Consider the following 23,887-nt stretch of genomic DNA (forward strand, 5'->3'; position numbering starts at 1 on the left):
CATGAAGTGGGTATCAGTATTAATTGAATGTATTTGTGCTTGTCCATTTGAAAACGTTTTGAGGCTGGATTGTCAGGCACCATGCTAAATGTTGCATAGGGTTAACTAATAAAATTGTGTGTGTGTGTGTGTGTGTGTACACATACACATACGTGTACATGCGTAGTAATACATGTATATATATATATACACACACACACGCACACATACACAACTAGAATTTATAAAAGATTTCTAAAGGCATTGGTACAATTTGATATGTTGAATTTCATGAATTATAATGCAAAGATTCAAATGTATTTTGAGTAGAATAATGTCCTCTGAAATGTAAGTGTATAGTAAAAAGATCTGATATCATTTCTAGATTATTATAAATCTGATAATCCTGTATTCTAAAATCAGTGCTAATTGGAGCAGGCTTATCTGTTCTGTTTGACTAAAAAATATTTTTTTCCCCACTTTGACTATGGCATTTCCTACACTTGTCAGTTCACCTGAACGTTTAAGAAAACATAAGAATTCTTGGGCATTAGCCAAAGTTTTAATTCACTGAGTCTAGGGTGGAGACTGGGAATCTATTTAAAAAAATTTTTTTTTAGTGTTTATTTATTTTTGAGAGAGAGAGTGAGAGAGAGCGCGAGTGGAGAAGGGGCCGAGAGAGAGGGAGACACAGAATCCGAAGCAGGTCCAGGCTCTGAGCTGTCAGCACAGAGCCCGATGCGAGGCTTGAACTCATGAACTGTGAGATCATGACCTAGTTGAAGTTGGATGCTTAGTCGACTGAACCATCCAGGAGCCCCAGGGAATCTATATTTTAGAAAAAATTTCTTTTCCTTGGGTGCATATGTACAGCCACTCCCCTGCCCCACTTCGTGCTTACACTGAAATGAGTGGTGACAATTATCTTGGACCTTTTGCTTTCTCTGGAAATGATAACCAGCACAGTAATTATGTCTTGGCAGGAAAGAAATGCTAGCATATATCATACTGAAGGTCTTTTAGAACTGGTTTTGACTTTCTGTCCATATATTTCACCAGAAATCTGTCAGAAAAGTCTGAAGAAAGATGATTTTTTTTTTCCTGTGGCGTATCACAATCTTAAAAATGGTTAGGTTTGAATCCTAGCTCTCTTAATAGTTGTTGCCTCATTCTCTGAGCCTTGGTTTTTTATACATAAAATGGAGATAACAATACCTACCTACCTTACAGGTTTTTAAGGATTAAAATGCATAAAAAAAAATTGCCTACCATGTATCTTACATATAATAAGTGCTCAATAAATGTTAGATTTTAAGGCATACCTATTATATGATCTATGGTATATGTAAAAGCCAAAAGAAGTAGAAAAATTATAATACATTCAAGTTAAATATCCTGTATGTATACCCACAGGCAGTTTTTTTTTTTTTTTTTAATTTTTTTTTTTTCAACGTTTATTTATTTTTGGGACAGAGAGAGACAGAGCATGAACGGGGGAGGGGCAGAGAGAGAGGGAGACACAGAATCGGAAACAGGCTCCAGGCTCTGAGCCATCAGCCCAGAGCCCGACGTGGGGCTCAAACTCACGGACCGCAAGATCGTGACCTGGCTGAAGTCGGACGCTTAACCAACTGTGCCACCCAGGCGCCCCTGATTCATACCATAATTCTATATTTAACTTACTGAGGGAACTGCCAAACTGTCTCCATGGTGGCTGCATCGTCTTACATCCCACCAGCAGTATATAAGGGTTCTAATTTCTCCACATCCTGGCCAGTACTTTTTTATTATAGCCATCCTATTAGGTGTAAAGTAGATCTTATTATGTCTTTTCAAGTCCTTTGCCCATTTTTAAGTTGGATTTTGTCTTTTTGTTGTTGAAGAATCTTTTGGTTATAAAATTAACTTATGTGTCATTTTTCGGGGGCTTATTTGGGAATATAAAATCTATCTGGGAATATAACAGTAAAGGATTGGATTTTTTCTTTTTTTTTATTTTCGAGAGAGAGTACGTGTGGGTTTGTGAGTAGGGGAAGGGCAGAGGGAGAGGGAGAATCTTTTTTTTTTTTTTTTTAATTTTTTTTTCAACGTTTATTTATTTTTGGAACAGAGAGAGACAGAGCATGAACGGGGGAGGGGCAGAGAGAGAGGGAGACACAGAATCCGAAACAGGCTCCAGGCTCCGAGCCATCAGCCCAGAGCCCGACGCGGGGCTCGAACTCACGGACGGCGAGATCGTGACCTGGCTGAAGTCGGACGCTTAACCGACTGCGCCACCCAGGCGCCCCTCCCCCCTTTTTTTTTAAAGTTTTTATTTTATTTAATTTTTTTTAACGTTTTATTTATTTTTGAGACAGAGAGAGACAGAGCATGAATGGGGGAGGGGCAGAGAGAGAGGGAGACACAGAATCGGAAGCAGGCTCCAGGCTCTGAGCCACCCGCCCAGAGCCCGACGCGGGGCTGGAACTCACGGACCGCGAGATCGTGACCTGAGCTGAGGTCGGACGCTTAACCAACTGTGCCACCCAGGCGCCCCGAGAGGGAGAATCTTAAGCAGGCTCCTTGGCCAGCACAGAGCCCAGTGCGGGGCTCTGTCTCACAACTGTGAAATCCTAACTGAGCCCAGTCAAGAGTTGGATGCTTAACTGGCTGAGCGACCCAGGTGCCCCATTGAGTTCTTTACTTTTGAAGTAACATTTGATTGAATACTTCCATCTGTTTTTTGTAGACATATAACACCCTTTAATTGTATAGTTTAGCCTGATGTCTTAACTCCCTGCCTCTAGTCTATACTAGCTAATAACCAAATTTATTCCTTTCCAAGTTATTGTTGTTTTATGTTGATTTTTTTCAGTTTAGAGAATGTTCCTTTCTCAACTTTTTTGTTAACAATTTTATTGAGATATAATTTACATACCATAAAATCAACTCATTGTAACTGTACAGTTCGATGATTTTTAGTAAATTTGTAGTGTTGTACCACCATTACCAAATGCAGTTTTAGAACATTTATAGCAGCTTGAGAAGTTTCCTCAGCACTGTTGGTGGTAAATTTCTGTGCCTACCTCAGGCAACCACTGATCTGCATTCTGTTTCTAAAGTTATGTCTTGATATTTTTCACATAAATGTAATCATAGTATGTAGAAAGAAGACTGCCTTCTTTCAGCTAATGTTTTCAAGGTTTATTGTTGTAGTATGTATACATAGTGTTCCTTTTATTGCTAAATCTGTGGGTTATGTTACATTTTATTTATCCATTCATCAGTTGATGGGCATTTGAATTGTTTCTAGTTTTTGGCTGTTACGAATAATGAATGTTCAAGTCTGTGTGTGGACATCCTCCCTCAGCTTTTTTACTCTGTAAAATTTCAACTCTGCAGAAAGTAGAAATAACAAAAATTGTGTGTGTGTGTGTGTGTGTGTGTGTGTGTGTGTAATAAATGTCTGTATATAATGAACGCCTATACATGCGTCACCTAGGTTTACTGATTGTTAACATTTGCTACCCATGCCTCCTTACCTCTTTTTATGAATACACCTTTTGCAGAATTGTTTGCTGATTATAACGACAGTTTACCTATTAAGTATTTCAGCACGAATCTCTTAAGAACAAAGACACACATTCTCATACATAATCACAAAATCATAATCAGACTTAAAAAATTAGCAATAGGGGTGTCTGGGTGGCTCAGTTGGTTGAGCATCCAACTTCGGCTCAGGTCATGATCTCACAGTTGGTGGGTTCAAGCCCTGCGTTGGGCTCTGGGCTGACAGCTCAGAGCCTGGAGCCTGCTTCAGATTCTGTGCTTTCTTTCTCTCTCTCTCTCTCTCTCTCTCTCTGCCCCTCCCCTGCTTGTGCTCTGTCTCTCAAAAATAAACAAACATTAAAAAAATAGCAATAATTTCATAATATCAACTATTTTATATACATATTTAAAATTTCCCCAGTTGTCCCAAATGTGTCTTCTAGAGGGTTTTTTTTGACCACCCCCCCTTTCTTCTAATCCAGGATCCAAAAATAAGACACTTCTGGTTTGCATTTGGTTGTTATTTCTCTTAATCTCTTTTGATCTGGAATAGTTCCTCTGCCTCTTTTGTTTTTCATGTCGCTGAGGTTTAGAAAAATACAGGCCAGTTATCCCAAATTTTAGATTTGTCTCATTGCTTTCTTGTGATTTAATTTAAACATATTTGGCAAGCGTACCTAATAGGTGAAGTTGTGTACTTTTTTATACACCAATGATTAAATGAAAATAAGTAATGTGTGGAATCATAAAAATAGCTTAAATAATTTAAAACATAAATGTATATTGAATCAGGATGAATGTAATGTCTCTGCTTGTGTAGCTAAATGGGATCACTTGGTTAAGGTATTGACTGCCAGATTGCAAAGGTATGATTTTTTTTTTTTTTTTTTTTTTTTTTTGTATTTAGCAGGTAATTTGTAGGATGAAACTTCCAGACCATATGCTGTCTTGTTTTTCAATAACCTTTCACCTAATGGTTTTAGTAACATTGCTTGAAGTAATTACCACACTGAGGGGGGTGCATAGAATGCTTTTGAAAAATAACTTCGTTAGTTGTGTAGTTGAAAAGGCATTTTGCATTATCTTCCTTTGGTTTCTGTGCTTGGATGAATATGTTCCAGATGTCTCCTTGACTTGTTATATTGTACTCACAGTTTCAGAGAGAAATTTATTATAGTAGCATGTAAGGTGTGGAGATGGATTTTATGTTTCAGAAGTTGATTTTGGTATTTGATTGCAGTTTAGCATTCACCTGAATAAGACTGTAGAGAAATTAGTGGAATCTAGTAAGAAGGAACACTTTCTGTATAGTAAGTAAACATATATCAACTAATTCACCAACCCCCACTCCCAGATTTGTTTCTGAATGTTAAATATTTTGTATATAGCTTACTTTTTCTCTGCATTTTTTTCCCTTTTTTTTATGATTTTGGTAGAGTTGGTAGTTTTGTCCTCTGTGCATTCTGAAATTGCTTGTATTATGATGCTGATTCATCATGGGTAGAATCTCAGAATGTTACATTTAAACCAGTAATACTTTTCTTTCTTTTCACTGGAAAAGAGAATATGATATTTCAATAATACCTGTCATTAATGTGAAACCATTTACTCTGTCATTGTGGTTTGTGACTGACTTGCTCCACAATTTGGGATTGTATACCAGAAGTCTTTTATTCTAACAAGACTGATCAGTAAGTGAAAAAAATGTGTTAAAGTATCGAATGCTAAAAAATAACTTGATGCTTTAGATTAATTTAAAAAACAAATGTATATAATTTATATCTTTTGCAGTAGGCTTAAGACCTTTTCTTTGCATATGAGTCAATAATGATTCAAGAGCCATCCATATGGGCTATTTAAGTCACACAAATAATACGTCATTTGTGATAGTTTAACATGTTAGGAATATGGCCTCTGGGAACTGGGCTTTCTGAGCTGGAACCCTCAACTGCCTCTTACTAAAACATGAACTTAGGCAAGTTACTTACAACATCTCAGTTTTCCCATGTGCAAAATGCTGATTATAGCAAAGTTAGTAATTGTAAACTACATGCTAGCTTAAAATGGTTAACTCATTTAATTTTGCTGGTAGCTGGCAGATAAGTGCTTAAGGGCTTGTTAATTAAAGTCCAGATTTGGTCTCATTGAGTGAAACTCTATAAAGATATCTGTGAAGCAACTGAGAGCACTCTAGGTTTTTATATTTGTTTCTCATCGTTAAAGTTGTCTAAGATGCCCATGCCTAATGTGACAGCATTCTTTTTTTAAAATAGCAACATGACTTTTATCTATTCAAAGTATTCAACATAGATTTTATAGAAATAATGTTTTCTTTTTGTACTTACTGGTTTAGGTAGTTGTGTGATCACAGTAGCAAGTAAAATAGGTGTAATTATAAGATATAGACAGACTTGGGAACAAAAGACAACTAGTTCTTCATAAACCTTCAGCTAACTAATACGAGTGGAAATAAGCCTCTGTATTGGAAAAAAGCTTTGCTGGCTGGGAGAGCATTTGCCAAGCTGTGGGCTTGTCCGTTTTATGGAGGGTCTCAAGTGTCAGTTAATATAGCCAGTTGAGGGAAGTCTTGCAAAGGAAACTACTGCTATCTTCTTTGTAGAAGATGCTGCTGCTGCAGATTCACCATCTTAAGGTGCCTAGAGCAGGTTATTTGTTATGAGTCCCGTTTTCTGCCAGATTATAGCCTTTCATCTTATTTTTTGTGATGGTTAAGGTAGCTTATGTTTGTGAAGAGTGAGTGGCAAGCTCTGTGGCCTGGAAGGTAGATCATGATTATTAAGCTCTTCTTCAAACAGTTAGCCACAGCTTAGCACCAGTCCTTAGCATTGGGGAGGGGGGCCGTATACTCCAAGATGAATTCTGTCACATGAGTCCTGAGCTTTTTAATATTTCCACCAGAGTCTTAGATTGTGGCACACAGGTTATGCTTATTAAGTTTGTGAATGACTTCAAGTTTGAGTGGGATCGATGGTTCGATAGGCAACTGGATTAAAATTCTAAATATCTGAGATTTAGAAAAGTTGGCAAATAAAAATAGTATGCTATTCAGGATCACAGCAAGATAATTTCCTTAAGGAAAGTAAACAGCTGTGGAAATTCCATATAGGAGTAGGATTGGGTTGGTACCAATGATAGTACGAAGAATTCTAAGGTGATAAGTAAACCAGTTAAATAAGAGTCAGTGATGCCTTTGCATTTAAAACCATTGATAACAGGTGCCTGGGTGGTTCAGTTGGTTAAGTGTCCCAACTTCGGCTCAGGTCGTGATCTTGTGGTTTGTGAGTTTCAGCCCCGTGTTGGGCTCTGTGCTGACAGCTCAGAGCCTGGAGCCTGCTTCAGATTCTGTGTCTCTCTCTTTCTCTCTGCCATCCCCTGCTTGTACTCTGTTTCTTTCTCTCTCAAAAATAAACATTAAAAAAATTTAAAACCATTGATAACAAGTCATATAATTGGAATGGTGCTTAAAGAAATCACAGGGCCATTCCTTTACCATATTCTGTATTAGACCATTACAGTGTATGCATTCAGTGCACTTGGAAAAATGTTCCAGAGTGAGAAAACTAAATAGTTAGGAAATAGTCCCCATCAGAAGGTTTTAGTAGGTAATTAGCCTAGAAATAATGGAGAGTTCAGTAGTTCTCTTGTTAGATTATATTATGATTATATTATTGTTTGACCATTGACTCCTAGAACGTCATAGTCACCGGTCTAAGTAACCCACTTTATTTTAATGGGTAAGAAAACCCAAAACTGAGGTTACACCAAGCCAGGCCCTTTCTTCCCAGGCTGCTGCTTTTACCAATACCCATGTAGCAGCCTGTGTTTTTACACTGACGACAAAATTATAAAGGCGCTTACAACAGTAGGAAGGTTATAGTAAGACATTAGAAATTCATGATTTTAAGGCAGTAGTGAAGTACACAGAAAGAAGAAATGGAATCTCTGGTGATTATAGAACAGGGATACTCTAAGTCTTGAGACAGAGACATAAAAGAAGTACTGTTGAGTTTCCTTTTGCCTCTGTTTTTCTGCTGTGGTTGATTACATGGAGAATTTTCCTTTGCAGTCTTTACTCAATTTTGTATATTAAAGTGAATGACTAAAATAGTCAGGAAATGGAAATTGTGAACGTTTGTCTCTTTCAATGAGCTTGGGACTGGGAATAAGGAGAGCAGTTTCTCTTCTATCACCTTTCAACCATATCTCATCACACAAGGTAGGTGTGATCCTGACCTTTTCACCTACCCCTTAAATAGATCTTAGATTGACACAGCACATAAAGCGTTTAGAATTTAAACAAATGGAAGGTGGTATTGAAGTATAAAGGATGTTTGTTTTTTAATGTTGATAACATTGCCTACACATTTAAGTTTTTCTTGTGTTTCTATATTGCTGGATACTGCTTTCTCCTCCTCCATATCTAGTAGATGTCATGTTGGTGCTTGCACCTTACCTAAGTGATGTGCACTGAAATGTTGCATCTTGTAGATGTCTTTTTACTCGGGTGTTTTCCAGCTGCTGGAAATACCTGTGCTTTTCTTCCTTAGCCCTACATCTACCCTTGCTAAGCTTGGTTAACCTTATAGTTGAACCCTTGTAACTCTGTCATCTCCTAGGTTTATGTCTTGTTTTCTGATAAAGAAAGATCTAATGTTTTAGGTTTACTTTTCATCTGTCATGAAAATTATCCTTCATTTGATCTGATTTTCCATAAATAAATAAATGGGTAAGTGAATGCCTCTCCTTGCAAGTCTAAATTACCTCAGTAAAAAGAGTAGATAAATGTATGCGTCACCAGGATGAAACAAAGATTTGCCACTTGAATAAGATCTGTACATATATAATTCTTCAGTAGTTTTTATGTAATGATAGTTGCAAAGATGAAGGAAGATGCAAAGCCCTTATTTTGCCTTGGAAGAAGTGGTTCTTTAGTTTAATTATTAACCCATTGCAGAAGTTTCATTGCCATTTAATTATGTTGCTCACTGTTCAGGGCAAAACACTCTGACCTCCATAAATGTAGTGTCCCTTTCCCCTACCTGTTGGGAGCAGCAGCATGGCTAGCCAGGAGAAAAATAAGGCAGGGAATACCTCAGCGTGTCTCTCTGTTTTTTTTTTTTTCTCTCAGTTTCTCAGATTTTTGCTCCTATACCAAATGGTTGGGGGAAAAAAACCTCACTGTTTTCATGGCAACATGAAGAACGTCTTTTGTAATGTAACAGTAGTAGTGCCTAATGAGGTGTTGAATTAAAAAAAAATTTTTATAGCTATAATATTTTATTGAGCTATAATTTATATGTAGTAAAATACAAAATCTTAAATGTATGATGTAATGAATTTTGATCAGTGTGTACTATGTATATGTGTAATCGTCACCCAGGTAAAGAATATTTTTATCACTCCAGAAAGTACCTTCCATTACTATAGAATTCCAAGAAACTTTTTTGCAAACTGGATGGGAATAGTTTGAGAAATTTAATAATGTGTATATTGGGGCACCTGGTTGGCTCAGTCGGTTTAGTGTTCGACTTTGGCTCAGGTCATAATCTTGCGGTTTGTGACTTTGAGCCCTGCACTGGGCTCTCTGCTGTTAGTGCAGAGCCTGCTTTAGATCCTCTCTTCCCTTCTCTCTCTGCCCCTCTCCTGCTTGTGCTCTCTCAAAAATAAAAAATACTTCATTAAAAAAAAAGTTGTGTATAAAGTTTTTTTAGGTAGCTGGACAGCAGTTAACTTAGTCTTTTTTTTCTCTACCTTTACAAAAGTGAATTCTGCTGAACGTTAGTTTTATTCTAACATAGAGTTTGAATTTCCTGAAATACCATATATTTGCAGATGAAGAGACCCAGATATAAGGCAGTCTTACATTTTCTCAATAAGAGAAAGAAGTGTTTTGGTCAACTTGAATATAGAAACCTTTAAGGGTATAGGTGAAGTAATTAAATGTCTAGTTAAAGTGCTAATTGCACATATATGTATTAAAACTCTAATTTAACTTTTTATTTTGAGATAATTGTAGATTTATATGCAGTTGTAAAGAAAATAACATAAAGAGATTTATATTCTCTATTTTATCACTATGATGACTTCACATGCTTATTTAAGATCACAGGTTATATAAAATTGTATGCATTTGTGTATGTTCCCAATGTAAATTTTAAATGTTTTACTTATTTAAATTTTGTTTTTGAGAGAGAGCAAGTAGGGGAGGGGGAGAGAGCTGAACAGAGGACTTGAAGTCGGCTCTGTGCTGACAGTACAGAGCCTGCTTGGGACCCCCTCTCTCTTTCTCACTCACTCCCACTCTCTCGGCACCTCCTCTGCTTGCTTGCTTTTTCTCAAAATAAACGAACATTAAAAAAAAAAAAAACAATTAGGTTTTCCACACTCTCTTTATGAAACCAATCTATTTGAACTTTCTGCATCTTCACAGACATCAGTGTCTTCAATGTTTACTAAAACCACATTTAAAGTTATTGAGCACAGTTTTTCAGTTATTCACTTCAAGTTATTTGAGGTAGAACACTGTAAAAATTTGTAAATGTTGCTCTTACTGGAAATTTTATCTGAAGCCACAAGAATCCATTCATATAACACTATGAGAATTGCCATCATTTTAATGTTATTTGTAATCTTCCTAACATTCCAAGGCTTTTATTGTGTTGCTTTTTAAGTCATCTTCAAAAACCTTTTTCAGTGGGATCGACTACTTGTAATTATGAGAGCATACTCCAGAAAATAGTATGAAGTCTGTATTTAAAACTGCATTTTACTCCCCTTAAAACTTGAGAACTTTACTGCCTCACCCTTTTCACAGACTCTGTCTGGATAAATGCCCCTGGGCATTTAATTCTATTGATATGGTCTTCCTCTTTTGAAACCTCCCCATGCCCTTTCCCTGGGTTTTTCACTTTTAGGTTTTTTGGAAGCTCTTCTTTCTCCCCCGTTGGCATTTAGTATAAGATTACTGGTACCAGCCTCACAAGTAAAGACTTAATTGTAAAACAGGTGTGTGTGTGTGTGTGCGTGTGTGTGTGTGTGTGTGTGTGTGTGTGTGTTTATGGATAATTTTAGGGGAAGAAATCCTTTCCTTATATTTGGGCATATATGGTAAGACAGCTGCAGCCACTGTATACCATTTTGTGTTAGAGTTGATAGTGTCATTAGTTTCTCTTATGTGGAAAAATTATTTGGCATTTTTATTTAGTTCATTGTTTTTCCTCCTTTTCTGTGAGAGCTGTTACATGTTTTAATTTTTGTCTTTCTTTTTACTAGTTTATTGATGGACGTGGCTCATCTTGTTTTGTTAGCTAGTGCTGGACTAAGCTCTCAGTAATGTATACAGGGTCACAGATGATTAGGTGACTTGTTTTACATTTATATATCTTTTTAGTGTAGGGACTTAAAACACATAAAACCAGAGGTGTATGCTGTGTCCTTGCTTTCCTTGAATTTGGGTATAAAATGTTAAGATACTGTTCATTACAGTACCCCAACTGGAATCTAAGTTGTTAAATTGAAATTATCTTTTAAAGTAGTATGACCCATATTGCTACATTCTAGAAATGATCCTCCTTATTAACAACCCCATCTTTTTCTTTGTAATATTCCCTTAAAAAGAAAACTTTGCAGACATTGTCTGAATGATTTAGAGTGACGTGTAACAGTTGAGACAAGCTGGATGCACTGTTGAAAGCCTCCTTTGTCATTGCCAGCTAGAATGTCATCTGTTTGAACTGTCCTTTTTCTTGTTTGCCGGGGATGAGCAAAGAGTGATGATTTAGTAGAGCTGTTTCTTGCTTCCTAGCTGTTGTAGGAAGTTAGACTTTCTGGCTGTAAGTGTACGAGTTGGCACACGTATTGTTACTGGCCTTTAATCATCTAATCTTACTTCTAGGCAACTGGAAAGATTTTTAGAGTGGAGAAGGCTTTGTGATTTGATTTTTCCTTCTCTTCCTTTACCTCCCTCTCCCTTCCTTGTTCCCCAACCTCTCCTCCCTCCTCTCTTTCTTATAGATTATTAAAGAAGATTGAACTAGGAAATGTGACTAATTGGTTTTTACAGATCAGTTCGAAACCGCATTGGGGTGCCCAGCTGGCTCTGTCAGTCAGAAGAGTGTTTGACTCTTGATCTCAGGGTGGTGAGTTTTAGCCCCAGGTTCAGTGTAGAGATTACTTAAAAAAAAAAAAAAAAAAGGAAATCACTTTGTAGTCTAAATTTTTGTAGTTTTATTGATCCATGCCTAACCTAGAGAAATTTAGGGACCTTAAGATTGGAAGGAAGGGCTTTGGTGTGTTTCCGTGCTGGTACCGTTGTTTTCTTTTTGACTCTTTGTAATTTTTTTTTTTTTTTTTTGTGCCTCAGTTTCTTCCTCATTGTTGGACCAAAAATAGTATTATTGTTGAAGGAACATTGATATGGTGACAGTGTTTTTTATTTCCACATTAAAACAAATTTTTTAAAGTTTATTTATTTTGCGAGAGAGGGAGAAGGAGAGGGAGACGGAGAGAGAGAGAGAGGGAGGGAGGAAGGGAGGGAGGGAGAGACTGTGCAGGTGGGAGGGGCAGAAAGGGAGGGAGAGGGAGAGAGTCTCAACCAGGCTCCATGCTGTCAGTGCAGACCCCGACTCGGGGCTTGAACTCACAAAACTGTGAGATCATGACCTGAACCAAAACCAAGAGTTGGCTGCTTAACTGACTGAGCCACCCAGGCACCCCTCCGCATTTATATTAAAATATTTAGTGGGGGAGGACCTGGCATGTATATGTTTCCGGGGTAGGGAGATACAATAGTGTTATATGAAGATCAAGAAAATACAAAATGTTTCTAGGATTTTCAAAAATTAGTAATGTTGTTTTAATTCCCCATGATGAATTAATTAGAAGTTCATTGATTCTTCATTAAGAAATTGATACCCTTCAAAATTGGAAAATTTTTTATTTTGGAAGAAAACAGATTAAGATAACCATTTCTCCCATCAAGCAAAGATTTTAAAGTAATAATACTTAATGCTGGTGAAACTGTATTGAAAAAAGTACTTTCAGATCCTTTTGAGGACAGTGTAAATTGGTAGAACTTACCTGGTAAGGAATTTGGCAATACTTACTAAAACCATACTTTTTCATCTAGCAATTCTCCTCAGAATCAATTTTAATGAAAGATTTATGACCAAAGATTTATATCTCCAAATGCTCATTATAGGAATATTTATAACAAAAAATCTGGGCAAAGACTGAACATCCAAAAGCTAAGTGAATGACTAAATAAAATTATAGGATTAGTATGTACTGGACTATTACAGAGCAACAAACATGGTGTTGTTTTTTTTTTTTTAATATTTAATATTTATTTTTGAGAGTGAGAGAGCGTGAGTGGGAGAGGGTTAGAGAGAGAGAGGGAGAGACAGAATCTGAAGCAGGCTGTAGGCTTTGAGCTGTCAGCACAGAGCCTGACATGGGGCTGGAACCCACGAACTGGGAGATCATGACCAGAGCTGAAGTTGGATGCCCAACTAACTGAGCCATCCCTCCAGGCGCCCCCAACAAGCATGTTTTTCAAGAATACGTAATGAGAAGGGAAAAAGTAAACGTAAATACAAAATGAAAATGAAATTTACATATTTTTATAACACTTTTAAAAGTGAAATATGTGATCTATGCAAAAGAGAATATGTAACGTGTGTTATAACACCTAATAAAATGCACGCCTATGAACGTACCATACAATTTTTCCAACACTGTTCTTAATTATGTATATCCATAGGATGAGAAGGAGTTATTTCATAATGTTAACAATTCTCATTTTGGGGGATTGGATTATCATTGATCTTTAATTTTCACTTAAATGTTTATGTTCTTTTTCTAAACTCTGTACAAGGGTCATGTATTTTCAAAACTAGAAAATATTAAGCATTTATTGAAAGGAGAGAAAAATTTAAGCTGGTTTCTTTCCAACTCCATTTCATTGGAAAGAAACTTCTGAAAGTGTCTGCCACCTGTTATCTCCTGAGTGACAAATCATGGCCAGGTACATAGGGTGGCATTATCTCCCAGTTGTAGGTAATACAGTATGACAGAGCTCCTGAGAAATGACAGGCAGACAGCTACAGGAATTGTGGGTGCCCTTTCTTCTAGATAGTGTTGAATGACCTTTACAAAATACATTTTTAAAATCTACTTAGGGTTTCATGTGTCATGCCTTCAGGAAGGGGGATTCATTTCTTCATTTAACAAATATTGGGTACCTATTAAGTACTAGGCAGGAGTGACCAAGAGCGTCATTTGTTAAAAGAAAACAGGAAGAGGGACTGATAGCTAGTCTTATTGTGATTTGAGGGTAGAAGAAACAGCATGGGCAAGAGCTCTACAGCACATTCTAGGAACAGGAAAAAAGGCCAGTGTGGTTGGAATGTGGTAAGTGAGGGTTGCAAAATGGTGAGAAATAAAGAGGGGAGGTAGGCAGAGCAAGACCATGAGGGAACTAAATGGTTTTGGTAAGATGTTTGAATTTTGTATTAAATGCAGTAGGAAATTGTTGGATGGCATTAAGCAAGAAATAGCATGATCTAATTTGCTTTTAAGAGATTACTCATTGCAAAATCATTTTAAGAAATCAAGAGTGGGAATGGAGAGACCACTAAAAAGTCATTTACAATGACCCAGGTATGAGGTAATGGTTGCCAGAGTGGAAGCATTGACAAAGGAGAGGGTAGATAAATTTGAGGTCTGTTTGGAAATAGACCCAGTGGATCTTGCTGAGTACTGTGTATGAGAGACTACAGGAAAGATGGAAATCAAAGTTGGTTTCTAGAATTTTGACTTGAGCAACTGGAAAGAAGGTGTTGTTATTCATAAAAGTGGATAAAATGCATCAGACAAGTTTGGGAGTATTGAAAGTTCTAGTTTGAAATGTTGACTCTGAGCTGCATTTTGAGATATCAAATAGGCATTTTAATACATGAGTTTGGAGCAAGGTGAAGAGGTTTGGGATGAATGCGAAGATTTATTTGTGAGTCTATTGTTTACATACAATATTTAAAGCCATGGGAGAAGTGGAGGTAACAGGGACTGAGTCCTGGGACCTCCAGGTAAAGGTCTTGACATTGGAGGAGGAGCCAGCAAAGGTGGCTAAAAGAGAGCAGTTAGGTGAGGAAAACTAGGTTTGGGGGGGGGGGTAAATTTGATCTAGGATCCAAGCAACAAGAAGGCAAAAGTAAAGAGAGTTTCAAGAGGGATGAATCTGGATGAATGCTGTTGAGTGGGAGGCATTGAGATGATCAGAGACCTAACTGTGTGTTTGTTTTGTGAGACTGCCATAACAAATTAACACAAATTGGATGACTTAAAACAACAGAGACTTAGGGGAACCTGGGTGGCTCTCTCGGTTAAGCATCTGAGACTCGATTTTGGCTCAGGTCATGATCTTGAGGTTGTGAGTTTGAGCCTGGTGTTGGGCTTCTTGCTACTGACGGCCCTGAGCCTGCTTGAGATTCTCTCTCTCCTCTCTCTTTGCTCTTCCCCCACTCTATCTGTCTGTCAAACAATAAATAAACTTAAAAAACAACAATAGAGATTTATTCTCTTAAAGTTCTGGAAGCTGGAAGTCCAAAATCTGGCAGAGCTGCCTTCTCTCTGTGGGGCCCTAGGGAAGAATCCATTCCTTCCCTTTTCCAGCTTCTGTTAGCTGTCCCAGTATTCCTGGGTTTTTGGCCATGTTCCTACAGCTCTACCTCATCTTTATATCATTTTCTCCTCTGTGTGTCTCTCCAGACTCCTTTACCCTTTCTCAGAAATGCTTGTTATATCATTTAGGGCCCACCTGAATAATACAGGGTAAACTCAAAATCTTTAAGTTGTCTGCAAAGACCTTTTTTCCAGATAAAATAAACTCCAGGGATTAGGATTTGTTATCTTTGGATGGCCATTATTCAAGCCACTAATCCTTGGTTTTAGAAACATGGTAGCCTTTGGAGATCTCAATAAGAGCTGTTTCTTTGGAGCAGTGGGACATAAGAGAATCCTGTTTACCTTTCATGTTTGCTATCACATAGAGAACTTTGTTGTCTGTCCCAAGACTGCAAGTTGATCACACTGCTTTTCCATGGGCAGTTGGTAGTCGTATGCCTATGGTTAGCTTCAAGTTTCACATGTCGAACATGAGAAAGGAGAAAAGTTCTCAGAAGCCTCTGCCAGTTCTTTCAAGTTCTGTTTTGCTGACCTGTGTGATCCAAGTTGGCATTACCAGTGGCCATTTTTTCTATAGCCAAAGGTTGGCTTATTTTAGATTTCAGGCATCTCCGTTTTTTTTTTTTTTCAACGTTTATTTATTTTTGGGACAGAGAGAGACAGAGCATGAACGGGGGAGGGGCAGAGAGAGAGGGAGACAGAGAATCGGAAACAGGCTCCAGGCTCTGAGCCATCAGCCCAGAGCCCGACGCGGGGCTCGAACTCACGGACCGCGAGATCGTGACCTGGCTGAAGTCGGACGCTTTAACCGACTGTGCCACCCAGGCGCCCCGGCATCTCCGTTTTGATTAGTAATATCAGTGGCTGTATTATGTCTTTCACAACCTCATTGATAAGCATGTTGCTGGAAAATTCCTATTCAGAAAGTGGGATGAATGTCATTTAAGTAAAATTTAGGTATGGTGGGTATTTTAAATAAATTCTCTGAAAAGAATAGGGGATGCAGGGGCGCCTGGGTGGCGCAGTCGTTTAAGCGTCCGACTTCAGCCAGGTCACGATCTCGCGGTCCGTGAGTTCGAGCCCCGTGTCGGGCTCTGGGCTGATGGCTCAGAGCCTGGAGCCTGTTTCCGATTCTGTGTCTCCCTCTCTCTCTGCCCCTCCCCCGTTCATGCTCTGTCTCTCTCTGTCCCAAAAATAAATAAACGTTGAAAAAAAAAAAAAGAAAAAAAGAATAGGGGATGCAGAGAAAAATGCTATTTTGCCATTTTTTTCCTTAACCAGTTTTGTGAAACACAAATGGTAACACTGCACACTTGGTGCCGAGCTGCCCTCAGTGGTTCTTTGCAGGCGTTCTATGATACCTGCTGGATGTGGGGGGCAGGAGAAGTGATAAACAAATTACCTCTTGCTTTCAGTGCTGCTGCATGGACAAAGATAGTGACCATATCTGGAAGAGCCCTGCTTTCCTGGGGGGGAATTTCTGGTAACAAAGATATTCTTTCATCCTCAGTTCTCTTTCAGTTGGAACTGAAATAACTGTCAGTCAAGGTTGCTTCCCTGCACATACATGTGTATGTATATTTGGAGGGGAAGTCAGGGATTGGGCTTTATCCTGTTGGAAGGTTCTGCTTTCTCAGGGAGCTGACTCAATTACCATACATTCAGTCTTTACTCATGGGACCATTTTCCCAAACGACCAGAGTGCTGACTTGGGAATTATTTGTATTCTTCTGCTTCTGTATTGGTGGCAGAGGCCTTAATTTGGGTGAAAAGAACACAGGCTTTGGAGTTAGGCAGACCAGGGTCATCCACTTGTTCTGTAACCTTTGGCAAGTTATATACCCTCTGGAAGGCTCCGTTTCCTCGTTTGGTAAAGTGGGTTGAAGGCATCTGGTATGCTTACCACATGTAGGTAATATAATAAATGTTAGATTCCACTCTTAATAACATCTTTTCATCTCTTTGTTCATTTTTATTCATTTAGTGATAGTTAAGATTTCCTTACTGCCTTTGATGTCTTTATATTAAGCAGAATTCTAAAGAAAGATCCTCCAGTTGACGTAGCATCTCTTTTGGGAAATAGAAGCAATGACTCCCCCACCCCCACCCCAATTTTGTCACCCTGTGACAGTTACTTACCCTTAGGTCTTGGGTTCCAGTATAGAGGGAAACCTTCATAGCCATCAGGGAATACTTCCTGAGGGAGGCTTTCATTAATTATAAACTTTACTAGGAAGGGCAGAAGAAAGTTGGCTTATTCTGTGTAGGAGCAGCTCTGGGCAAAGACTAAGATTTTGGGAGGGGTGTTGCTGGGGAATGAGGCTGTAAATAGGTCAGCTTATATCCAACAGAGAGTATTGTAGGAGGTTTTTGGAAGATGGCTGTAGGGATGAGTGCACTTGGGAGAGAATCAGGAAGGGAAACAGCGATGAGAAGAACTTCATAGACAAGTTATTGATTGCCCGCCCTGTTGTGCCTGGGATGCTGTGTGGTACCAGGTGTTGTGTTATGCTGTGAACAAAGGATGGCCTTTGGCATTGGCTCAGGCCCAAGGTCATTTATTTTCTCTGCCGTTTCCTAATTCTGTGACCTTGGGCAAATGCTAGCTGGTCAAATGGAGATGAGACTGTCCTTGATTTCCTAAGATCCCTCAATTTGATAACACCACGGAGGAGGTGGTAGGAATATTTCATTAATTTAGTCATCATCTGTAGCCAATCATATGATGTTTCCTGATTCTAGACATTTTAATGTGATTTTTTTTTAAAGTGCATTTTTAGAAGCAAGCAATATGGTAATACCTATCTCACAGATATTGGGTTTATTAATAAGATAATGTGTTTAGTGTCCATCAGAGTTAGTGTTCAGTGAGTTGTAGCCATTATTAACAGATGAAAGGACATGAAAAATAATTTGATTGGTAACATCTGAAGAAAGAGTTTTAAACTACAGGGTCATAATGTGACCAGGATCTGAAATAGGACTAGAATGAAAGGAAAGAAGAGGACATAAAAATTTAAGTAATGTTATGGAGATAAATAAGTATATATCTGGGGAGAAAGTTTTACTCCTTTAGAGACAAAAGTTTCGTTGTCTGTAGTGATAATTTTGTGGTATATGTTCCAGTGTGAACAGATGGAAAGTGGTAATCTTGTGGGACAAATTGACTCCTCTGTCGTCATCTGGGCATGTTAGAGTAATTCTGAACTTGCTGCTACTTAATTTCTGAGTTTTGCTAATCACAAAAAACAAAGCATTGGTTAACTCACTGATAATAAAGTATCATGTTTTGTTTTTGTTGTTTTGTTTGTTTTGTCTCCTTGTGGGAGAGGGTGGTTGGTTAGTTTATTAGTTTATTAGTTTATTAGTTCAGTTGCCTGGCCAGGGGATTCTTGCTTACATTTCAAACATCTTTATGTTTTCATTAGAGTAATACTGAATTTTTAGCTCTTCTTTCTTTTCTTTCTTTTTTTTTTGCCCCAGGTCCAGCAAGACTATGAACCTCTGTTCCAAATGCTTTGCTGGTAAGTGCAGAAAAAAGGTTTTTAATTTATTTTTATTTTTCTTTTTTGATTGTTTTTAAGATGATCTAAATTATTTGGCCTCCTTTTGTGTTTATGCATGGGGTTTTGTTTTCTTTGCTGGTGTGTGAAAGCAGATTCTCCTTACCAAGATGCTTCATATATTTGTTAGGATTATTAAAATAGCCTTCCCTGAGTGAAATGAAATCATCTGTGTACTTGCACCAAGCTTTCCATAGTTTACAGTTGTTGATGTATAGTGGAACTGTAAAATCTTGTGTTATTGTAGGGTAATACATGTTCATCTCTGATCTTGACTTGAAATTCTGCTTTTGCCAGTGAGCATATAAGAGAAAGGATATTTTCATGTTGGAGTCAGGAAGAAAATCATGCCGAATTAGCCCTTTCTAATCCCGTCCCTTATTGAAATCACTTTGGGTAAATCACTTAATCTCTTTAGACCTTAGAGTTGTCATTTTTAACATGAAGGGCTTGGGACTTGATGTTTGCCAAGGTCCTTTTCCAGCCCCCAAATGCTATTTGGTTGACTCCTTAAATTATGACTCCTTCATGAACTTAAACCTTCATTTTTTTAAAGAATTTCATATCTGATGATCTTAATAAAATACCTGAGTCTTTACTAACTGAGAGATGTTTAACTTTCCTTTTCTACTCATTCTGTCGTAGATAAAGCTGGACGCTAGTTAAAGTGCTAAGGACAGACTTTGAACAGTAATATATAGCAATAGGGAAGAGTTCAGTTTGAACACAACTATTATTCATGCAGAAGTGACTGGCATTTTAAATGGAGAATGAGGGAATAAGGAGGGGTTGCTCACTTGGCTTAGTAGTCCAGGAAGTGAAAAATCACAAAGGGTTTGTCGGTGTAAATGATGACTAGGTTGGTTGTATCTATTAGCAGACTGTCTGGAAGTTAGGATCCTGCCCTCCTACTGAGATTGAGAGACTGAGGCCCTATCCTTTCTAATGTTTACATTTTAAAGAAATGTTTTTCATGTCCTTGACAGGGATTCCTGAGATGTAGGAGATGCATATGCATCTCAAAGGGACAGAGGAAGAATTTACAGTTGTAAAAAACTCTTTTCAGTAAATGGTCTAAGATAGGATGTTCAGAGGCCTGTAGTCAGGTGTTACAGCTAATAAAACCTTAAATTCTTTAGGCAGCCTTGAGCTTTCTTAGGCAGGCACTTTAAGAGGGACTGGGGTCATCCTAGGGATGGGGTCTTGATTAGAAACTGTGTTAGTGTTTGTTTAAATATTTTAATGTTTGGGGAGGGGGTGGAGTCTGTAGTTTTTATAAGCTGAGATTGAGTTCTAGTTGAGCAGAGGGCTCAGATGAGCCTGCTAGAGATTGGCCAAGGAGAGAATTTTTGTCAGTTTTCACCTTCTATTCATTATGCTATTTAGGCTTTAGTCGTTTACATTTATGCCTAAGCTAGGGGATTGGTGGGAGGGAGTTGCAGGGCCCAGGGTTGGGGAAGGTACTTTATATCTGTTAAAAGTTTGGAATTTGTCAAATACTTTAGGTCTTTAAAAGAAAAAAAAATATTGGTAAGTTTGGTTTTTGTCCATCTTTTAATAGTATCTCTGCCATTAAATGAATGTATTCTGCTCTTTTTACTTACATGTCTACAATTACAGATATGAAGAACTACTTCCTCATTGGTGAGAGTTTAAATTTTATGGTAAAGATGAAAGTAGCAATGAGACAGAATGTATACTAGATTGATGACTGTCTCCATATATTGCTAGCTTCCCCTTACAATTCAGTAAAGAGTGGCTTTGGGAGAAAGGGCTCATGTCAAATCAAGAACTGTCTCTTGTCCCTAACTAAATATACAATTTTAGAAATTATCACCTATGGTCTTTGCATTTCTTTGTACTTGTTACAGTTTTATTTTTTATGGTTATAATTGTTTATTGTCTCTCTGGTGATTTGTGTACGTTTACTCTTTACACAGCTTTGTCATTTTTGCTTTTAAAAATATTAAGGGTATTTTCAAGTGCGTAAAGAAAATAATCTTTTTCCTTCTTTATCCCCATATTCTTAATGTCTTCAATGTCATTTGACATCATTTGAAAGGAATGATTAGTAACACACTGCTTGCGGAAGTAGCATTTGGTGTTCTTTTTGAAGTACAGGAAAAAAGTCACTGAACTTTACAATATATTTGTGGATTTCATTCCTGAATGAAAGTAGAGTGTAGAGGCATGAGATGTATAGAACAACAAGAAGATTATTTTGGTCAAAGCCACTGTGATTTTCAATACTCTTTTAAAGTATACCATGAAGTATACAATGTACTTTTAAAAGATGGAAAAATTACTTTAAAAACAGCTGTTGTGTCCCATTAGGGACACATTTATTTTGCTTTTCAAAATAAATCTATGTGGTGGAAAAGTGAGTGAGTTTGTTGGAACTTGTTTACGTAAAATTGAAGTGAGTAAAAACATGTTTAAAATCTTGTTGAAATAGATTACCAAGTTAGGAACTGTGGGTGCCAGTTTAAAGCTCACTTTGATGACTGTTTGCTTCCATTGAAATATTCTGCCAAATGGTGAGCACTTGCCCTAGTAACTACTACTGCTTCAGATCCCCCAACCCCCCCCCCCCCGCCTTTTTTTTTTTTTTAATAAAAGACTCCTGGGCTGTTTGAGGGAAAGAACATGAGTGTATGCAAAGTCAGAGTTACTAAAAAACCATTGAATTGTTAATTTTGCAGGTAAATTATATGCAAATAATAGTGTTTCTCCATATTGTTAGAATAAGAAATGTATATCCAAGCTGGCTGGATTTGCTGTTCTTTTTTTTTTTAAAAAAATTTTTTTTTTTTAACGTTTATTTATTTTTGAGACAGAGAGAGACAGAGCATGAACGGGGGAGGGGCAGAGAGAGAGGGAGACACAGAATCGGAAACAGGCTCCAGGCTCTGAGCCATCAGCCCAGAGCCCGACGTGGGGCTCGAACTCACGGACCGCGAGATCGTGACCTGGCTGAAGTCGGACGCTTAACCGACTGTGCCACCCAGGCGCCCCTGGATTTGCTGTTCTTAACAAGCTTGCAGCTTAACCAAAATTCGTCTCTTTGAAATGGGAAGATACGGTTTTTATTTTTATTTTTTGACATCTAGACTCCTGGTTTGGCATGGCTGAAATCATTTTAGGCCATTTGGAGTCACCCCCAGCCCCCAAAATGTGCAGTATGCTACTTTGTTAGCCTTAAAGTGCCTTTGACCTGAAGACCCTTATCATCCCAAGATTTTCTTGTGCCAGAATCACTATGGTATTTAAAGGAAATATTCTGGGAAGGCACTAAGAAATGATTGACTGTAGTGTTATGATTTGAGGTACAGTGGATTGGAAACACTCACCTGGGTTCTCTTTACCTGAGGTTATTATTTATAGTCTTAAAAAAAAAAAAAACAGGAGAAGTTAATTTTATCATAGTATATTTTTTCCATTCCCATAAGTATTTGTTGTTTTCCTACTTTATTGTCAATCCCCCTTTTATGTGTTATTTTTTTCTTCAAATCACAATTTTGAATATTTGTTTGAAAATGTGAATATATCTCTCTTTTAAGACTAAGACTGTTCTGTGAGCAGAAACCAGAGACATCTGCAGTTTGGATAAGGAATTCTCCCACCTTTGAGTTGATATATTATCCTTCCAGTTGTGTGTTAGTTATTTTTGTATTATCTCTAAAAAAAGATTTATTTAACAGATTTTCAGTTTATTTGAAGTTATGGAAAGAATGTCTAAACTATTGAAATGGGTGGTATTTAAGCACCCTTGAACTTAAGTTATCAATTGATCTTGCCACACAGATCTTTCTAATTTATATAACTATTGAGCATGTTTTTTGGTCTAATTTTAGCTTTTCTATCCCCTTGATAATATTCTAAAATATTCTTTCATACTGTCCTTTTAGTAAACATTTTTATATTGTTGTTTGACTTTACCAAAAAAATCGGTAAATGTAATTTCTATAATAGCCACAAAATTTCATGATATGGTATTTGTAGTTACATTATGGTGAATAAACACTTACTGGTTGAAACAGTACTTTCTAATGCACTTTTTCTTTTTCTTTTTTTTTTTTTTTTAATTTTTTTTTTTAACGTTTATTTTTGAGACAGAGAGAGACAGAACGTGAACGGGGGAGGGTCAGAGAGAGAGAGGGAGACACAGAATCCGAAACAGGCTCCAGGCTCTGAGCTGTCAGCACAGAGCCCGACGCGGGGCTTGAACTCGCGAACCGCAAGATCATGACCTGAGCCGAAGTCGGACGCTTAACCGACTGAGCCACCCAGGCGCCCCACTAATGCACTTTTTCAAAACTGGTGTTGTGATTCATTTGTGGTTAGAGAAATCAATTCAGTGGGTCATGACTGCATTTAAAAAATTGCCTAGAGGGGCGCCTGGGTGGCTCAGTCGGTTGGGCAGCCGACTTCCGCTCGGGTCATTATCTCGCGGTCCGTGAGTTCGAGCCCCGCGTCGGGCTCTGTGCTGACAGCTCAGAGCCTGGAGCCTGCTTCGGATTCTGTGTCTCCCTCTCTCTGACCCTCCCCCGTTCATGCTCTGTCTCTCTCTGTCTCAAAAATAAACGTTAAAAAAAATTGACTAGAATAGGAAATAATCAGTGTATCACAAATATTAAGGACAAGTATTGTGAAACCTTTGTTTGAGTTACATATGTAAATGAAAATAGCGCGTAATAGGTTGTGATGTAAATATATATTACCAGGGTTATGATTTAAAAACCACTGTGGTTTAAAAATCACTGAATTGCAGAAATTCACTAGAAAGTCATTGAATTATTTGAGATCCCATTTTCTTTGGAAAATAGTACATATTTCTTTTCTGTCTTTAGGCAAAACATTAACCAGTTGATTTTTTTTTTGTGATCTTTGTCTACTCTGAGCTCTTGAATAGTTTGAATTACATGATTTTCTGTATGTAAGCATGAACTAACCTGATTGCTCCTAGGTTAAAATATATATGAAAAGTCAAGCATAGCACCTAAAGGGTGCCTCTTACAAAGGTAAAAATGACCTTTGGTTATGGTATCATTTATTTTCTGTTTGAGTGCAAACCCAGTTTATGAATTTGTGAGTTGGATACTAACTGGCCTTTG

General features: G+C 37.8%; 1 protein-coding gene across 4 annotated transcripts in view; it reads left to right on the plus strand.

Annotated features, from left to right (window-relative positions):
* ZFAND3 (zinc finger AN1-type containing 3) overlaps positions 1 to 23,887 on the plus strand; it is a 325,725-nt gene that overhangs the window by 90,180 nt on the left and 211,658 nt on the right. For 2 of the 4 annotated variants that reach the window (XM_045498055.1, XM_045498059.1), the window contains exons 2-3: positions 18,694 to 18,734; positions 20,394 to 20,417. In XM_045498055.1, coding sequence (XP_045354011.1) covers positions 18,694 to 18,734; positions 20,394 to 20,417 — 65 coding nt within the window. The remainder of the gene's footprint in view (positions 1 to 18,693; positions 18,735 to 20,393; positions 20,418 to 23,887) is intronic. The other 2 variants (XM_045498060.1, XM_045498058.1) reach the window with 1 other exon arrangement.

Source organism: Leopardus geoffroyi, chromosome B2, assembly GCF_018350155.1.
Source record: "Leopardus geoffroyi isolate Oge1 chromosome B2, O.geoffroyi_Oge1_pat1.0, whole genome shotgun sequence".
Classification (NCBI taxonomy): domain Eukaryota; kingdom Metazoa; phylum Chordata; class Mammalia; order Carnivora; family Felidae; genus Leopardus; species Leopardus geoffroyi.